General features: G+C 32.0%; 2 protein-coding genes and 1 long non-coding RNA gene across 3 annotated transcripts; 1 reads left to right on the top strand and 2 right to left on the bottom strand.

Annotated features, from left to right (window-relative positions):
- Positions 1 to 1702: 1702 nt before the first annotated feature.
- LOC125219475 lies at positions 1703 to 3000 on the top strand. Its single transcript, XR_007176133.1, has 2 exons — positions 1703 to 1982; positions 2084 to 3000. It is a non-coding gene; the product is annotated as an uncharacterized LOC125219475 (long non-coding RNA).
- A 4497-nt stretch (positions 3001 to 7497) lies between these two features.
- LOC125220211 lies at positions 7498 to 8238 on the bottom strand. Its single transcript, XM_048122375.1, has 3 exons — positions 8176 to 8238; positions 7951 to 8055; positions 7498 to 7867 (listed from the first exon to the last, which is right to left on the bottom strand). The coding sequence occupies exons 1-3, from the start codon at positions 8236 to 8238 to the stop codon at positions 7508 to 7510; spliced, it is 528 nt and encodes a 175-aa protein (XP_047978332.1). The 3' UTR covers positions 7498 to 7507.
- A 1242-nt stretch (positions 8239 to 9480) lies between these two features.
- Positions 9481 to 12690, bottom strand: LOC125220212. The gene is made up of 2 exons (XM_048122376.1): positions 10760 to 12690; positions 9481 to 10279 (listed from the first exon to the last, which is right to left on the bottom strand). Exons 1-2 carry the CDS (start codon positions 12688 to 12690, stop codon positions 9481 to 9483), a joined length of 2730 nt encoding a protein of 909 aa, XP_047978333.1.
- Positions 12691 to 16400: the final 3710 nt, after the last annotated feature.

Here is a 16400-nt window from a genome sequence, read left to right on the forward strand (position 1 = left end):
ATGACTCTATTACTATGGAACAGACGGAAATGGAAAAACGCCCCTATTACTTTGGAACGAAGGGAGTAGTATTTACGATGTGCGTTATAAACTACTCCGCCTAAGTGTTAATTTGTTATTCAACATATATAAACTTCATGATATACTATAACTTTACAAATCCAATTCGAGCATAATAGATTAGTTGATATTTTTCTTTATTTTTAATTAAAGGAGAGTTGATTAATTAGGAACGACAGAAACCACTAATCATGCACATTAATTCTATGGACATTAGTTGACTGAAGGTGAATTTTTAATGAGTCACATAAATATACAAGAAAAGTAAGGATATATATGTATATCATTCATACAATAACACTACATTTGATGATCAATAGTTTCTAAAAGTTGGTTGATTGGGCGATTGCATGTTGTCATGGATGATGCATCATTAGTTTTGTATGATATATGAGCTTTACGTTTTATGAGCAAGACCTCGAACATTAATACTACAGTAATATATATACGCTTTTGAGTGTGGAGTAATAATGCCTCAAAATAGATTAATTGAGTTTATTTAAATGGTTAATTTCAAATTTAAGAAAGAGTTTATTTTTAACAGATTACCTAAATAATACTAGTAATCAATTGTATAAGAATTTTCAAATATTCGTTTCTGTTAAATGCCTAGTATGTCTAGACAAGAATTAGGTCGAGTCCCACATCTACATTATCATTAGCTATAGTAGTAAATCACTACCTTATTTTGTATGAATATATGAATCTACCCGTATCACTCTTATATTAATGTTCTCACTTGAAATGTTTAAATTTTGAAAATATTCCAGAATCATCATTTATATTAATTATATATTCACTTTTTCTATAGATTAGGTGAAGATTCTTCAAAATAAAGTCAAGATATAGTTATGTTAATTTGCATTTCCATTCCGTTATAATTCAATATTTAATTTAATAACTTTCTACATACGGAGTATAAGATTTTTCAGTAAAAAACAAAATTAAACTAGCAGACTGGGTCTAGCTTTTTTGAAGGGCTATATTTTGTAAGTGCTTGATTATATAATTGCTTGCATTAATAAATTGTTGATTTTAGATAAAATTTTTGTTTTAAACTTGTTAGTTGTGAGGCACTACTAAAGCATACTCCACAGCAGTTACCGAAATTTAGATAATAAAAAAATAATACACTATCTATATATGTAATAAAATACATGTTCAAATAATTTATTTTAAAAAAATTGAAACAGACAGTACATCTAATAGAATCTGCATACAGAATATAAAATCTTGTTTATTTTTGCATTGCCCTCAACACAAATATGAACACAAAATTTTTGATACGTATATGGAGTATTTATCAAGTTAATTAATACATATACGACACCAAATATTTTTCCAGGAAAAAAAAAAAAAGAATTACACCCTAAATTTTTATCGAAGCCAGTAAAAAAAGAAAGGAAAAAAGGTATTCGGAACTGTATTTCATATCCCAACCCATGCTCTATTTGTTACAGTATTTGAATACTATAAGATTTACGGATTGAAGTGCAAATTGGTGTAAATTATGTTTGTGTAAGTTGTAAGTGTATGGTGAAGGGTCAAGCTGTCCACTGCTTAGCTTTTATGACTTTGTTTGTCCTTTTTTACTCACCTCTCTCTCTCTCTCCTTCTCCATCCCTTTATTTATCACTCCATTCTTTCTCCTCAAACACCATCCTCTCTCTCTCTCTCTCATTCACACATCTCCCTCTGCAAAGTGAAAACCCTAATTCTCATCCATGGAAGTTGAGTTTCAACCAAAGATGGGAAGCTAACTTTTTGAGGGGAATGTTGTTTGGCTCGAGGCCCATAACAAGATAAATTTGTATCGATGTAATAATATATCGGTATGATGGATCATATGTTAGGCGTCGGACCAGGCTTCATTCCCCCCAATTTCTTGCTTCCTTCCAATTCTAATCCACCCCTTTATACTGGTATTGTTTTATTTAATTTTAATTTAAATTTGTGTGTGTATGTGTGTGTGTGTGTTTATTTAATTTTTTGGTGATTTTGATAATTGGTTTGAGGTTGTTAGGCATGCAATGCAAGAGCAGATTGGTGCAATGATTATGAAAGTTGACTTGTGGTTTTAAAGAAGAAAGGTGCATATTAGTACCCTGCACCCCTAGTCCTAGTAATGGATCATTTCTTCATCATTACTTCCTTCTTCATTTCTAACTCTTGTAAAATGGGTTTTTTGTTTTGTTTCTTAACTTTTTCTTTGTCCCTTTACCACTTTGTCTCAACTCCATCATCATATTCATGATTATCAAATCTGCTCTGTCTATTTATGCTTTCCTCAGATCTCCATTTTCCCCATGTTTTTCTCCCCCTCCCTTTCTGTTACCTCATTCTCTCTCAATATAATATTGGCAACTCCCAAATATTTCTAGATCTATTTAATTAGGTCATGTCTACATGAATCTTTTTTTTTCTTTATTGAGGATAATTTTACACAATAATTGTTTGGGTTTTGGCTAATACTCAAATCTTGTCACATCTTTCCATAAATTAAAACAATTACAATAGTCTTATTTCTGGTCCATCATGTGAGTGTGTGTGTGTGTGTGAAGGTGATGAAATGATTTATGAAAAACATGTAGCTGATTGAGAAGCAAACAGTTTTGGTGCATGATTCTTAGCGTGTTGATATGATATAGTAATTTCTTATATTGATGTGATGACCTCTCCATCTCAAATCACTGTCAGTCAAGTGTAGGATGAATTTTTTCTCATCTTTTTCAAATTAGGAACAAAAAAATTGTTATGATTTGAATGATAAGAATTGATGGGATTTTTCAATAAAGTTGGTCTGGTCTGGAGGGCATAGTTTACTTGAATAATTGTCCAGTGGGAGATAGAAATCAAGAACAATAATGTGATTGTACATATGTGTAAATTTCCATGATATGTACTGTATATTTATACTGTGTCAGTAAATTGCTTTTTACATGAGCCATTATTAATTATTTTAACTCAGAAGAATGACAATGAGTTAATGTCTAGCACGTGCTTTCCAAACTGAATATAAGTTCAAGGACAGTTGCAAATCTGAAATCATATTTACTCAAAATATATTATGGATTTACAAATACACAAACTAAGCACTGGTTTATATGGAGTAATTAATTAGAGGACAAAGGAGAATAAAGGTATTAAGCGCATGCTGCTGTTGTGTCAATGACAAACAGACTAACGGTAGGGTGATAATGCATGAGGCTAAAGGTCTGGGTTTGAGTCCAACAATGTGCGATCTTTAAATTTATACAGTATTCATTGCCTGTAAAAAATGAAATACAGACAAAATGGTTGAAATGTATGTGGTGATGTTTTTTAGAATTTGTATCTTTAAGCACATCATATCATAATTTAGAACAATATAATGAATAGAACAATAGATTTGATGCACTAATCCAAGTTACATTTAAATTTAATAAATTCTCATGAATTTACAAATAAATATTTTATGATAAGCAGATGACCTTACTATGGTACATATGAGATGGCCAAACAACATCAAGCCAAAAATGGCTGAAGTCATTCTTATAATGAAATATGAAATCATAGTGAAAGACACATCAAATATAACGTAGATGCAAAAGGTTGCGCATGAAATTTAATACGAGAAGATGATGAAAAAAATAGAAGACCAAGGAAAATAGCCATTGTATTTGTAGATATGTTAAAAATAGAGTTATAAAACATGAAATCCGTATTTGGGGTTTTATTAATTATAATGGATGTAAGTTGAGGGTTTTTCAAAATTGTGTTTTTCGCAAATATATGACACATAGGTGACAAATCCTTTTTTGTTGGTATGCCATTATATAACCTACTCATATAATTTTGATTCAAATAAAGTACGATTCATTAACTATATATTAATGGTTTAATTAAAGAAATTAAATATGTAATTCAATTAAAACCATATTTCTCTTATTATTTTTAATATACTCTCATTATAGTCGAGTCAATATTTCTTTCTAGAATAAGAGAGAAGTAATAATGTAAAAAAAAAAGTTGAGAATAGGCTATTAATTAATTTTGATTAAATTTCTCATAACTACCCTTTTGTGACAAGCTATATGGGTGTGTATAGCTTTATTTTTAAAAAAATTGAGTGGATGCCCGAAAGAGGTAGAAGAGCAGAAAATGATAAGAAAGAAATGATGTGGAAAGGTGAAATAGAAGGCATCCGAGTTTGATTCAGACAACAAAGGCTGACATATAAAACTGGCCTTCTCATTTGTCATCAATTGCTGAAGCTGATGCTTCACCCCTATCATTTAATGCATTTCATTCTTTACTCCTCATTTTTATTTCTTATTCAACTATGTAGTAAAATATTGAAGCCTCGGATTTTGTCTTTATTAGTGAAAACAGTGTGTTACACAGTTGAATTTCCTAGAGCTGTGTCGGCGTAACTTATGTAGAACTTCCTTTCTTTCTACTCCCACAATTTCAGCGTCGCCACAGACTATTTTTCTGATTACATTAAACTGAATTTCACCACCAAATTAATTCCTTTTTCAAACTGCCACGTTAATTTTGAGATCGAATTGCCACACCAAAACATGCCTTATTTGTTCACCAAATATATTTGTGATTAAGACTTTATATTGGAATACAACATTATAGTAGGATATTTTCCCCTTACTATTCTTATTTTACGGGTCATGGTCATGTTATGAACAAACTATACTAACCTTTTGAAAGCGTCTTTATTATTAAGGTCACAACTAAAATTAGGCGATGCAAATAAAAACATTATTTAAAAGAAAAATATTATGATAATTATTTATTCTTTAACTTAGGGATGCTTTTTTTATTATCTTAAATTTTATGTCATTTTTGAATATTTTCTAACACAATTAATTGTATCTCTATTTTTGTTCCCGTGAAAGATAAGTTTTTTTTTTGTATATTCAAATTTATAAGATCTCTAGATTAAGTATATTTGTAATAATAGTTCGATAACAGACAATTGCAATTTGAATTCAAAAACTTTAGATCATGCTGAAAATATACCTTTTAGAAATAAAGTGGTGGACATGTTGTATGAGCTTTGAAGCCCAAAATCTATAATTTGCAATTGCCTTTTCACATGTTGAATGGGCTTCGTAGCCCAAATTATATTATTTCATTTGAAGTGGTACAACTCATTTTAGCTCTACAAATACCTTAAATTTTGTTCCTTTGGAGCCATTTCATTGATATTATTTTTTAAATTTGAATAATTTTGTTATTATTGAAAAATATTCATCTTTTAGATGTAATATTTTCTGTGTTACGTGGGTTATCTTGCGAATGTTGTGTCCCATATTTTATTTGTTTGCTTTTTTTTTTTTTTTTAATTTATTTTTCTCTCGAAGAAAACTAGGAAATATGCAGCAGTAAGATACCACATTATGGTTTGAAATAGACCAGATTAACGTTTGTTAACATGTACTCCCTCCGTCCCACTAAATATGCAACGTTTGTTTTTCGGCACAGGATTTTATGTAGTGTTGTTTTGTGAGTTAATGAAGAGAGAGTAAAGTAAGAGAGAAGAAAAAGTAGAGAGAGTATTATTTCCATTTTTAGAAACGTTTCATTTTTAATGGGACAAACCAAAAAGGAAAACGTTTCATTTCTAATGGGGTAGATGGAGTATTAGATACCAAATAACAACGTAGTTGCAGAATAAATATAATGTGATTATTAGGTATTCACTTTGAAGGATTAGTGCAAATTGTTGAAAATTCAAGTGCATATAGTGGCTCCGCTGGGCCCAGGGAAGCCCTTGGGCCCCTCATCCATTTCGAATATTCATATATATAGTATATTTATACACCATATTGTAAATGTATTTCAACTCACCTGGTTTTATGCTCAGCCTTTCTCATGAAAGATCCTGAGTTTGAATACCCTTGAGCACAAGATTCATTACTTTCATTTTCTGTAAAGGTTTTTATATTCCTCTTTTGTGTTTAATATCCTATTATGTTATAATAATATTATGGAATATTTATATTTATTCTTTATCATTACAAAATTTAAAATAATACATATATCTAAGAATAAAAAATTATTCCTTAACCTCAAAAAATATGTGGTTATCAAAAAAATATGTGAATTAACATAACGTATCATTATTTTCTTCATTTTGTAATTTTAATCTATGAATAAAAAATATTTTAGCATCCCATATGTAAATACATACTACTAGCATCTTTAATTTTTATTTAAAGATTTTGTTGATTTTCTCACTAACTAGTACTCACTCTGTCCCGCTTTAGCAGTCCCATTGACTTTTCTGCACTCGTTTTGTAAAAATGATAATAAATAGTTAAAGTGGAGAAATAATAAATAAAAAAGAGAATAATGTAGATAAGAGTATATTATTCTCTTTTTTTATTTATTATTTCTCCACTTTAACTATTTATTATCATTTTTACAAAACGAGTGCAGAAAAGTCAATGGGACTGCTAAAGCGGGACGGAGGGAGTAATTTTATGTAATGAATTTCATTCACTAATATATTCATAATTTAAGAAAATAATTTATATTGACTTTGTCTTCAAATATGTTTATACTAGTTTTTAATGTCCATGTTTTAATTATTTTCACTATCTATATGTTCCTCTCAAAGATCCTCTACTGCTTATGCGGCTATTCTTTATCGGCGGTGGACATTTATCAATTAGAAATTTGGACCCCTCCATCAAAAAATTTCTAGCTTCGCTACTTAGCGCATAGTAAACTTTTGAAAGACCTTATGTGGGCTCTACTAATTAATTGCTTTGTAATAACTAAAGGCCCACTGGATCATTCTTAACAACCACATTGTTTCGCCTCCAAAGTTGATAGGATGATTTGGATCTATACATATTAATTTAACACTACAAAAATCTTGTGATTTAGCAACGGACATTTCCGCTACTAAATAAGTTAATTCCGTTGCTAAATCACGTTAGCAACGGATTAGTAGCAGATAGTGTCCGCCGCTAAAAACCTTGCTGCCAAATGGCTTGCAGCATACACCATCCGCTGCTAAGTTTTAGCAACGGATTTCCGACAAAGAGTATCCGCTACTAAATGGTGATCAAATCAAAAACGAAAATGAATCAGGTTTAGCAACAGATATATCCGTTGCTAGTACTAGCGGATCAGTAGCGGAGTTAGATTAGCAACGGATATAGTCCGCTCCTGGATTATTTTTATTTTTATTTTTATATTTCTATTCTGTTGCTATTCCGTTGCTAATTTTAAAATTATATTACAGAAAAATTATTTTATTTCTTATCCAGTTACGACAACCTGTTTACTACAACCCAACATTTCAACAAATAAATCACAATAATTCTTTGTAGCAAAAGATAATAATAGATATACTAATAAGTATTTTGAAAATTACATGAAGTTCGATGTTGTCATAACTCTAAAATATAGATGATAGTGAATCTCAAAAGAGTCAAACTCATAATTCTTCAGAATCATGACTACGAGATTGAAGCACAGAATAACTCGAGTTGTGGGACTGATGGGACATGAACTGGTCCATCTTCTCATATAGAATCTTCATATCTTCTTCTAATTTCATTCTCTTCTCGCGCTCTTCATTGAATTTTTCTTCCATCTCTTCAAGTTTGCGGTCCACTTGATGACTTGTCCCTCCAACAGTGTGGGTAGAGGAATTATCTACAAGGCATGGTCCGAGGTCTCCGGTTCCAACCATCCTCCTCTTTTTGTCGAGACGGCCTCCCATAACTTGATTTACAAAAATATCATTCAAGTTGGCATTCTCGCCTTGAGCAGCAGCAAGCTCTTTGACCTTCGCCTAGTTAATATGAATGAAAATAAATGTTATATGAATAATCAATTGAATATATCTAAATACATATATACATATTTATAACTTACAACTATATCGGCAGTCCTCTTATATGTGAATTCCCCATTCTTGCAATGTAGTGTCAAGAATGATTCATACGAAACTTCAGCAATGGGAACACCTTTTTCTTTTGCCTATTTATTAAAAATATAATAAAACAAACATTATTGCAAAATGAATTTCATATTCATATATATATATATATATATATATATATATATATATATATATAGGTGTATATATATAACACTTACCAACTTTTGAGCTTTTGCTAGCTGAGCCCCCGTAATTCTAACTGTATCCGGTTCCGGGACCATCTGGCTCGGAAAGTCTGGCCTTTTTTGCAAGTATCGATTTATGCATCACGTCGGGATCCTTCCAATGCTCTAGTAATCCTTTCCACATCACTTCTGACACGTAACCCGGTCTTGCTTTATTAGGAGCGTTAAACTTTTTTAAGCTGGTAATAAAGGACGAGAATCTGATTGCAGCTTTCTTTTTCCAAAGGACCCACACCTCCTGCTCCCATGAATCGGGCCAGAAATATGATTTCTGTAGAAAAATCAAAAGTTAAATATATTTGTAGGCAATATCCAAAAGTCAATAAAGCAATTCAAAATCAGAACACAAGTGAGAAAATACATAGATGTGTAAAATGCTATGCAAATTTAAAAACAAGAATGTAATCAAACTGTACAAATCAGAAACAAATCAATTAAAATACTCCAACCATCCAAAAATAGTACGTGAAAGTCAAATCTAAGGTCTAAACAAACTGCACATATATGCACATTCTATGATTGCAAATGCTGTAAAAATTGTACTCCATATTCTCACACACCACACATTATATCAAATGCAAATAATCACCAAATTATGAATCTGCTAAATTAATTTTGAATCACATTTGTTTCATGGGTTTAAACTATAGTATAACAATCTGAGCTATATGAATATGAATAAAAGAATCGGAGAATTTGGGAAGGTGAACCGCACTATTTTTGTACTAACTTTTTTTCCTAACGTATGCAATTGATGAACTGTATGAAATAAACTAGGTAATCTATCATATCAAAATATTTCTTTAAATGGAAAATAAATTTTAAAATACTATATAAGCAAAACAATCTCTGCAATTCTATAAACAATAATCTCAAACCAATAAATTTTATGGCAAAAAGAAAACGGAAAAAAAGTGAAAAACAAATTTTATGCTATATAGGGAGTATAAAAGTTTGGTAAAGAATCTTTATGGCGTAAGAAAAAGATATGCACCGGAAAAAATAGGAAATAGATATATCAAGAACAAGATCAAAGGGATATATATTTGACATATACTACTGTTATCAAAATTTATGCTGATAAAAAAAAATCAAGTACAAGATCAATGGATTATGTGGAAGTTTAAACTATAAATTTCATTCATTTAGCAAAATCCACAATGAATGCTAGTAAAATAAAAAAGAGAGAAAAAAATTATCCATATAGTGAAAAAAATAAAAACTGACAGCAACAGCTCCTGCTCTAGAATCATCATCTATATCTCATACATTATGATATTACTCATCATCTATATCAATATTTTCATCATCAGAAAATACTATATCTTCATCCGAAGGGTATTCATCAACATCATTGATATCTATCATCCCACCATTTGGATGAAGTATTGGAGTATCATCACCAATTGCTAGATTCATATCTAACAAAGGCACAAGCATTTCATCCTCTTGGAACGGTGGCTCTATTGTTGATGTTGTCGGGTTCGGAAGTTCAACCTTAGACCTTGCTTTCACCTTACACACTTCCCACCAATCCTTTTTTACCTGATTCGTGCTAGGATACGAGCAATAATACACTTGGGTGGCTTGATTTGCTAAGACAAATGGCTCATACTTATTATACTTACGCGTGTGGTTTATAGAAACCAATTTGAAATCCTTATGAACCACTGTCCCAGAAGTTGATGGATCAAACCATTCACATTTAAATAATGTGGTCCTTTTGATTGGCATACTAGGATAATCTAACACACAAACCTCAATCAATCGGCCATAAAAATCCATCTCATCAGTGCCAAATATTTCACCCTTTATACAAACTCCACTATTCATAGTAGCTCGACGTGACTGATATGATAGTGTATGAAATCTATACCCATTAATAACATATCCATGATATGTTTTAACCTCTAACAAAGGTCCTTTGGAAAGATCCTGGATATATTTGTTCACATCATTCGGTGGCTGACATCTTACAAATCTTTTGAACCAATCAGCAAATTGTGTGTCAACAAGATTTCCTAACTCAGAATGTGATAGCCTTGGATTTGATCTTATCATTTCATCTTCAAACAATCTTTCAAAAAAAGTAAAAGAATACGAGTTAGATATTTACTACTGTGCATTTGAAGATAAAATTAGGAAGATACGATATTACTCACTTCAGATATGTAGTTGTGACCTCAGGACAATTGAGTAGAATGTATGTATGCGCAGCATTGTATTCTCTAGTATCCATGTATCTAACTGACATTTTCCCAAGTGGGCGTCCCGCATGTTTGAAAACCGAAATAACATCGGGCCCCTCAAGAACACTATTACTTTCTCCGCCATAATTACGAGGCTCGTTCCTTATCTTTGTTTTCACATGATCCTCGAAATAATATGAACAAAATGTAGAAACTTCTTCTACCAAATAAGCATTGCATATGGATCCTTCAACTCGTGCTTTGTTCTTGACATTGTTTTTTAACCTCCTAAGGTACCTATAGGACAAATTATATAAAAATATTTTAAGATATTATATTTGTATGTTTATATAAATATCAATTTATACCTCTCAAATGGATACATCCATCGAAACTGAACTGGCCCAGCAAGACGAGCTTCATCGGCTAAATGAACTGGCAGATGCTCCATTGAGTCAAAGAAACTAGGTGGGAAAATACGTTCAAGATTGCACAAAATTATTGGAATGTTATCACTTAGCCTACCCATATCTTCAATTCTTATTGCTCTAGACGTCAAGTCCTTGAAAAATAGACATAACTCTGTGATAGCCTTCCAAACATTTTGAGGAAGAAGTTCACGAAACGCAACAGGTAGTATGCGTTGCATGAACACATGACAATCATGACTTTTCATTCCAAACATCTTTAGCTTCCTCAAATCAACACATCTACCCATATTAGACACATATCCGTCTGGAAATCGAAGACCTCTGACCCATTCACACAAGACTTTCTTTTCACGGTTGTCAAGGGTGTATGAAGCTTTTGGAAACTTCCCAGTCTCCTCGTTACGCTTTAATTCAGGTCTGGCACAATATTTATCGAGCTCTTCTCTCGACTTTGATGTGTCCTTAGTCTTCCCTTGGACGTTAAGCACGGTATTAAATACATTATCAAAGACATTTTTTTCAACGTGCATTACATCCAAATTATGTCGAATCAATAGTTCCTTCCAGTAAGGGAGATCCCAGAAGATGCTTCTTTTCTTCCATCCAGATCTAGCACGACTTGAGACAATCTTGTTCATGTCATTGAAGTCATCCATCACTCTTACCAAACCTAATGTATCTATCTCGTTCAAGATTTCTTCTCCTGACTTTGGTTCTGGTGGGCCATCTAGGATCATCGTGTTTTTACGGAATGCTTTTTTATTCTTTCGAAATGGATGATTAGTAGGTAAGAATTTTCGATGATTGTCAAACCATGATTGTTTACCACTTCTCTCTAAAGTAAACGCATCAGTGTTTTCCATGCAATGAGGACAAGCTAATCTTCCAGCTGTACTCCATCCAGACAACATAGAATATGCTGGAAAATCGCTTATGGTCCACATCAAAATTGCTCGCATTTGAAAATTTTGCTTCAATGAAATATCATAGGTAGGCACACCCACTTCCCACAATTGTTTCAGTTCATCTATTAATGGTTGTAGAAAAACATCCAACTTATCTTTAGGATTACGCGGCCCGGGAACTAACACTGTGAGGAACATGAAATGTTCCTTCATACATAGCCAAGGAGGAAGATTGTAAGGTGTTAAGATAACTGGCCACGAGGAGTACTGTTTCCCTGATTGGCCAAATGGTTGAAACCCATCCGTTGAAAGTCCTAATCGCACATTACGGCAATCTGAAGCAAATTCGGGGAATGTATTGTTAATGTGCTTCCACGCAGGAGAGTCTGCTGGATGTCGCATAACTCCATCATCAGTAGATGAAGAATGCCAACGCATTTCTTCAGCTGTGGCTTTGGATGCATATAGTCTTTGCAATCGAGGAGTCAGAGGAAAATAATACATCTTTGCTTTAGCCACCTGTTTGTTTTTATCCGCTATAGAACCAACATTTTGGTCTTGAAAGCGTGATTCGCCACAATGTCTGCATGTGTGTAACAAACTGTCGTCTCGCCAAAAAATCATACAATTATTTGGACAACAGTCAATTTTTTCAACCGGTAATCCTATGCCACGCAATAATTTTTTTGTGCTATAAAAGCTATTTGGCAATAAGTCATCATCACTTGGAAACCCTTCTTTGATCAGTTCTGTGACTCGATCATAACATTTCTCAGGCCAATGAAACTCTGCTTTCAAACTCATTAGTCGAACCACATATGACAACTGTGAATGTTTCTTGCAACCAGGCCACAACTCATTATCAGCAGCATTTAGCATATCATAAAGTTTCTGCGCATCAGGATGCGGTGGCTCATCCATGTTCTCATTGTTAAACTGAGGACCGGCAGCATCTAAAACCATCGTATGATATGTGCTTGGTGCTTCATCATTTATTTCCATACAAGAATTTCTAGTTGATTGGCTTGATGTTTCACCTTGGAACCTCCATATGTGGTAATTCTTTACAAAACCAAACTTAGAAATGTGAAATCGAACATCATCTGTCGATCTATATAGCTTATTATCGCACTTTCTACACGGGCACTTAATTTTGTCATTATCCATATAAGCTGGTTTACTCCTTGCAAATGTAATGAAACTTTCAAGCCCTTCTAAAAAATCAGGATTAAAACCAAAGTCGGGATGGTACCGCCTATACATCCACTCTCGATTTGAAGTCATTATTATATTTCCTGATCAGTAATTCAGAGCATCATATTAATTCCTAGTCGATAAGGTAGGCATGTTGTACAAACTCTTAACTAATTAGCATTCAAACACATAATTTATCAAGCTTAAAATAGAAACGATCAACAGTCAAACACATTAAATCAGAATGTAACATCAAGGCCACGAAATCACCTCACTTCAAAGCCACAAAATCACCTCACTTCACAACAAATTGGGTCGGTGAAGCCGACAAGGCTTCACCCCAAGCCTAACCACCATCTACACCCTAAAGCATGCTTCTATAAACAATTTACTCAGTACCATTACCACTATTTTCATCATGGTACAAAAAAGCATAAACACAAAAGATAAAGATGCTAACCTTTGTGATAAACTCTTCTCTCAATCTGGTGCAGTTCTAAAATGTCCCAAAACAACTTAGAAGATTGAAGAGGCAGATTGCAACACTGCAGCAGTTTAGAATTCAACTATCTCATAATGTACTCAAGTTTTAATCCATAATGTACTCTTCGGATGACTTTCTAAATATTACCAAAAACATCATTCTAGTAACCAAAAATTGAAATCAGTAACAAACAATAATCCTAATTAAGCAAAAGTGCCAACTAAACATAAATTCCATAATAGAATTGATCGAACATAACTTATAACCCTTTTGCCATACATTCTAAAATTGGTGCTTCTCTTTGGCCTTATTCAAAACATGAGGGAACACCACAATCACAAGCAAGTAATTGAATATGCAAAATTTAGATGAGCACTGTGGGTAGATAGAGATAGAGAGTGGGGGAGAAAAAAACCGTGAGAGGAGAAGCAGGGATGGGCGGAATACGACGAGGAGGAGGCGGCGGCGGCGGCGGCTTTGAGGACGCTGCAGTTGCGTCGTGAGAAGCAGTGGAGTCGACGGCGTAGGAGGAAGGGTTACAGTCTGTTCTATGTGGTGTGTGATGAGTGAATTATATTAGTATTAATTAATACTCTTTCCATTAAAACAATTGATTTATATCAATCTTCTATATATCACGTTGGAGATATAAAATATAATTTTATTTGTAGCTTAAGCAAAACACATCAGATAATTAAATGACATAAAACTAATTAAAATATTATTTTAATTAAAAATTGTATATTTGTTTTGGATTTGATCGTGGGAAAATTTGTTATAAATTTCCTTATGTCACTTCTTTCTATTGCTATTCTATTAACAAAACTAATATTATAAATAATTCAATTAAATTTAAAATTTAAGGGTATTATTCACATATAAAGTTTATGGAAAATATTAGTAAATTTTATCTTAAATATCTACAAATTTAAGATTATTTTATTTAAAAATTGTACTCCCTCCGCTCCATGATAGTTGAGTCATCTTTCTATTTTAATAGCTAATATGTTCCACCATAGTAAAATCGTTTCCCTTTTTAATAAAAAGCAACATCTTTTCCTCTCCTACTCAATACATTCTCTTACTTTATTAATGTTCTCTTTATTTTTCTCTCTTTACTACTCCACTTTATTATCTCTTCATTTAATATATTTTGATATCTCTTTCTTAATATCGGTGACAAAATGAAATGACTTTACTACCGCAGAACGAAGGGAAAATATTTATTTTAGATCAAACTCAAAATCATATGAAAATTTGTTATGAATTTCCTATGTCACTTCTTTTGTATTACTAATATTAACTAATAACAAAAATAATTCATATATAATTCAATAAATTTAAAACTTAGGGGTATTATGTACGTGTACATTTTATGTACATTTATCTTTATTTGGATAACAATTTACTTACACAAATTGTACATCCATAATCAAATTTTTTCAACATTCTCCATTGAAAATAAATTTATAAATACGAATTAACTTTAAATAAATTATGCTAATCATTCCGTAATAATTTAAGAAAATATTAAATTTTAAATTAAATATCTTCAAATTCAAGAAAAAAATAATTATTTTGACAAAAAATTGTATATTTATTTTGGATCAAACTCGAAATCGTGAAATTTTGTTATAAATATCCGAAGTCACTACTTTTGGATTGCTTTTAATTAATAATCCCTCCATCCGTGAAATGTTGTCCAGTTTTGCTATTTCGGTCCGTCCGTGAAAAGTTGTCCATTTTGCTTTGTTTTTTTTTTTTTTTCATTTTTGTACATGGACTCCACTTTCCACTAACTCTTTGCACCACATTCTATTATAAAACTAATATATATGTACGAGACCCACATTCTGCTAACCCATTTCAACTCACTTTTCTACATATTTCTTAAAACTCGTGCTGATTCAAACTTTGACAATATTTCATGGACGGAGCGAGTAACAAAACTAATTCATAAATAATTAAATTAAATTTAAAATTAAGGGGTATTATTCTAGCAGCGGAATAGTAGCGGATATTTTCCCTGCTGTAACCTACTAACGGATAGGAATCCGTTGCTAAATTTATTTATTTTCAAAATTTTGATTTTTTTAATACAAAATAATAATAGCAGCGGATATGTCTGCTACTCTTTTCTAGCGGATGCAAATCCGTTGCTATATTCATTAAATTTCGTAACTTAATTTTTTATTAATAAATAAATAATTATTAGTAACGGATTTATCTGCTACTAATTACTAGCAGGCACTGATCCGCCACTAAATCCGTTACTAAATGTGGCACGCTGTTATGCCGCCAAATATTGATGAAAATCCGCTACTAACGATGGCGACGGACGTTCCGTTACAAATTCCGCTACTAGTAGTGTCAGATCAGAGTCCGCTGCTAAATTCCGTTGCTAAATCGCGAAATTTTTGTAGTGAAATAAGGGGCAGGTGATTCGGAGATAAATTTTCCCTTTATTTCCAAATAATTGTACTTGCTTTAAAACCAAAATTAATTTAGCACAGGTAGAATCCTTTTTTTTCTCAGAAAGAAAATCGCAAATATTATAGATCAAATTAAAAAAAAAGACGTCTCAAAGGACTAGTCTATCAATATTTAGAGATATAGCTCATTGAATATATATAAGTACATCATACTTGTTGAGAAGTCTCATTTTTAGTGTAGAAAACTTTACAATTATATACTGTAAAATTAAATCTATTTTTGCGTTTTTCTACGGAACAATGTCAAATATTAAGCTATATACTCCAAAAATTTTGGAGACATACTCATAAATGATGTAAAATTTGAGTTTGAAGCAAATAATTGAGATAAATCACATATATATATGACATTTATATAGTCAAAAATGGATTTAAATTTAATGTAAATGGTTGGAAATTCCCTTTGCACGACATACGTTGGACAATCTTGAAGTCCATAAATCTACCGAGTTCAGCTAAATAGACAAATAAAATTTTGGACGACTCAAGAAAATACTATGGCA

The sequence above is a fragment of the Salvia hispanica genome, chromosome 4 (genome assembly GCF_023119035.1).
Source record: "Salvia hispanica cultivar TCC Black 2014 chromosome 4, UniMelb_Shisp_WGS_1.0, whole genome shotgun sequence".
In the NCBI taxonomy this organism is placed as follows: domain Eukaryota; kingdom Viridiplantae; phylum Streptophyta; class Magnoliopsida; order Lamiales; family Lamiaceae; genus Salvia; species Salvia hispanica.

What these genes read in the sequence shown, in the direction of transcription:
- LOC125220211 (XM_048122375.1), bottom strand. Translation starts at nt 8,238, where the DNA reads ATGGTCCCGGAACCGGATACAGTTAGAATTACGGGGGCTCAGCTAGCA. An exon ending in TAGCAAAAGCTCAAAAGTTG is followed by an intron (nt 8,056 to 8,175) that starts GTAAGTGTTATA and finishes TTTAATAAATAG; the next exon opens with GCAAAAGAAAAAGGTGTTCC. An exon ending in AGAGGACTGCCGATATAGTT is followed by an intron (nt 7,868 to 7,950) that starts GTAAGTTATAAA and finishes CATATTAACTAG; the next exon opens with GCGAAGGTCAAAGAGCTTGC.
- LOC125220212 (XM_048122376.1), bottom strand. Translation starts at nt 12,690, where the DNA reads ATGGTTTTAGATGCTGCCGGTCCTCAGTTTAACAATGAGAACATGGAT. An exon ending in TGGATGTATCCATTTGAGAG is followed by an intron (nt 10,280 to 10,759) that starts GTATAAATTGAT and finishes TTTTTTTGAAAG; the next exon opens with ATTGTTTGAAGATGAAATGA.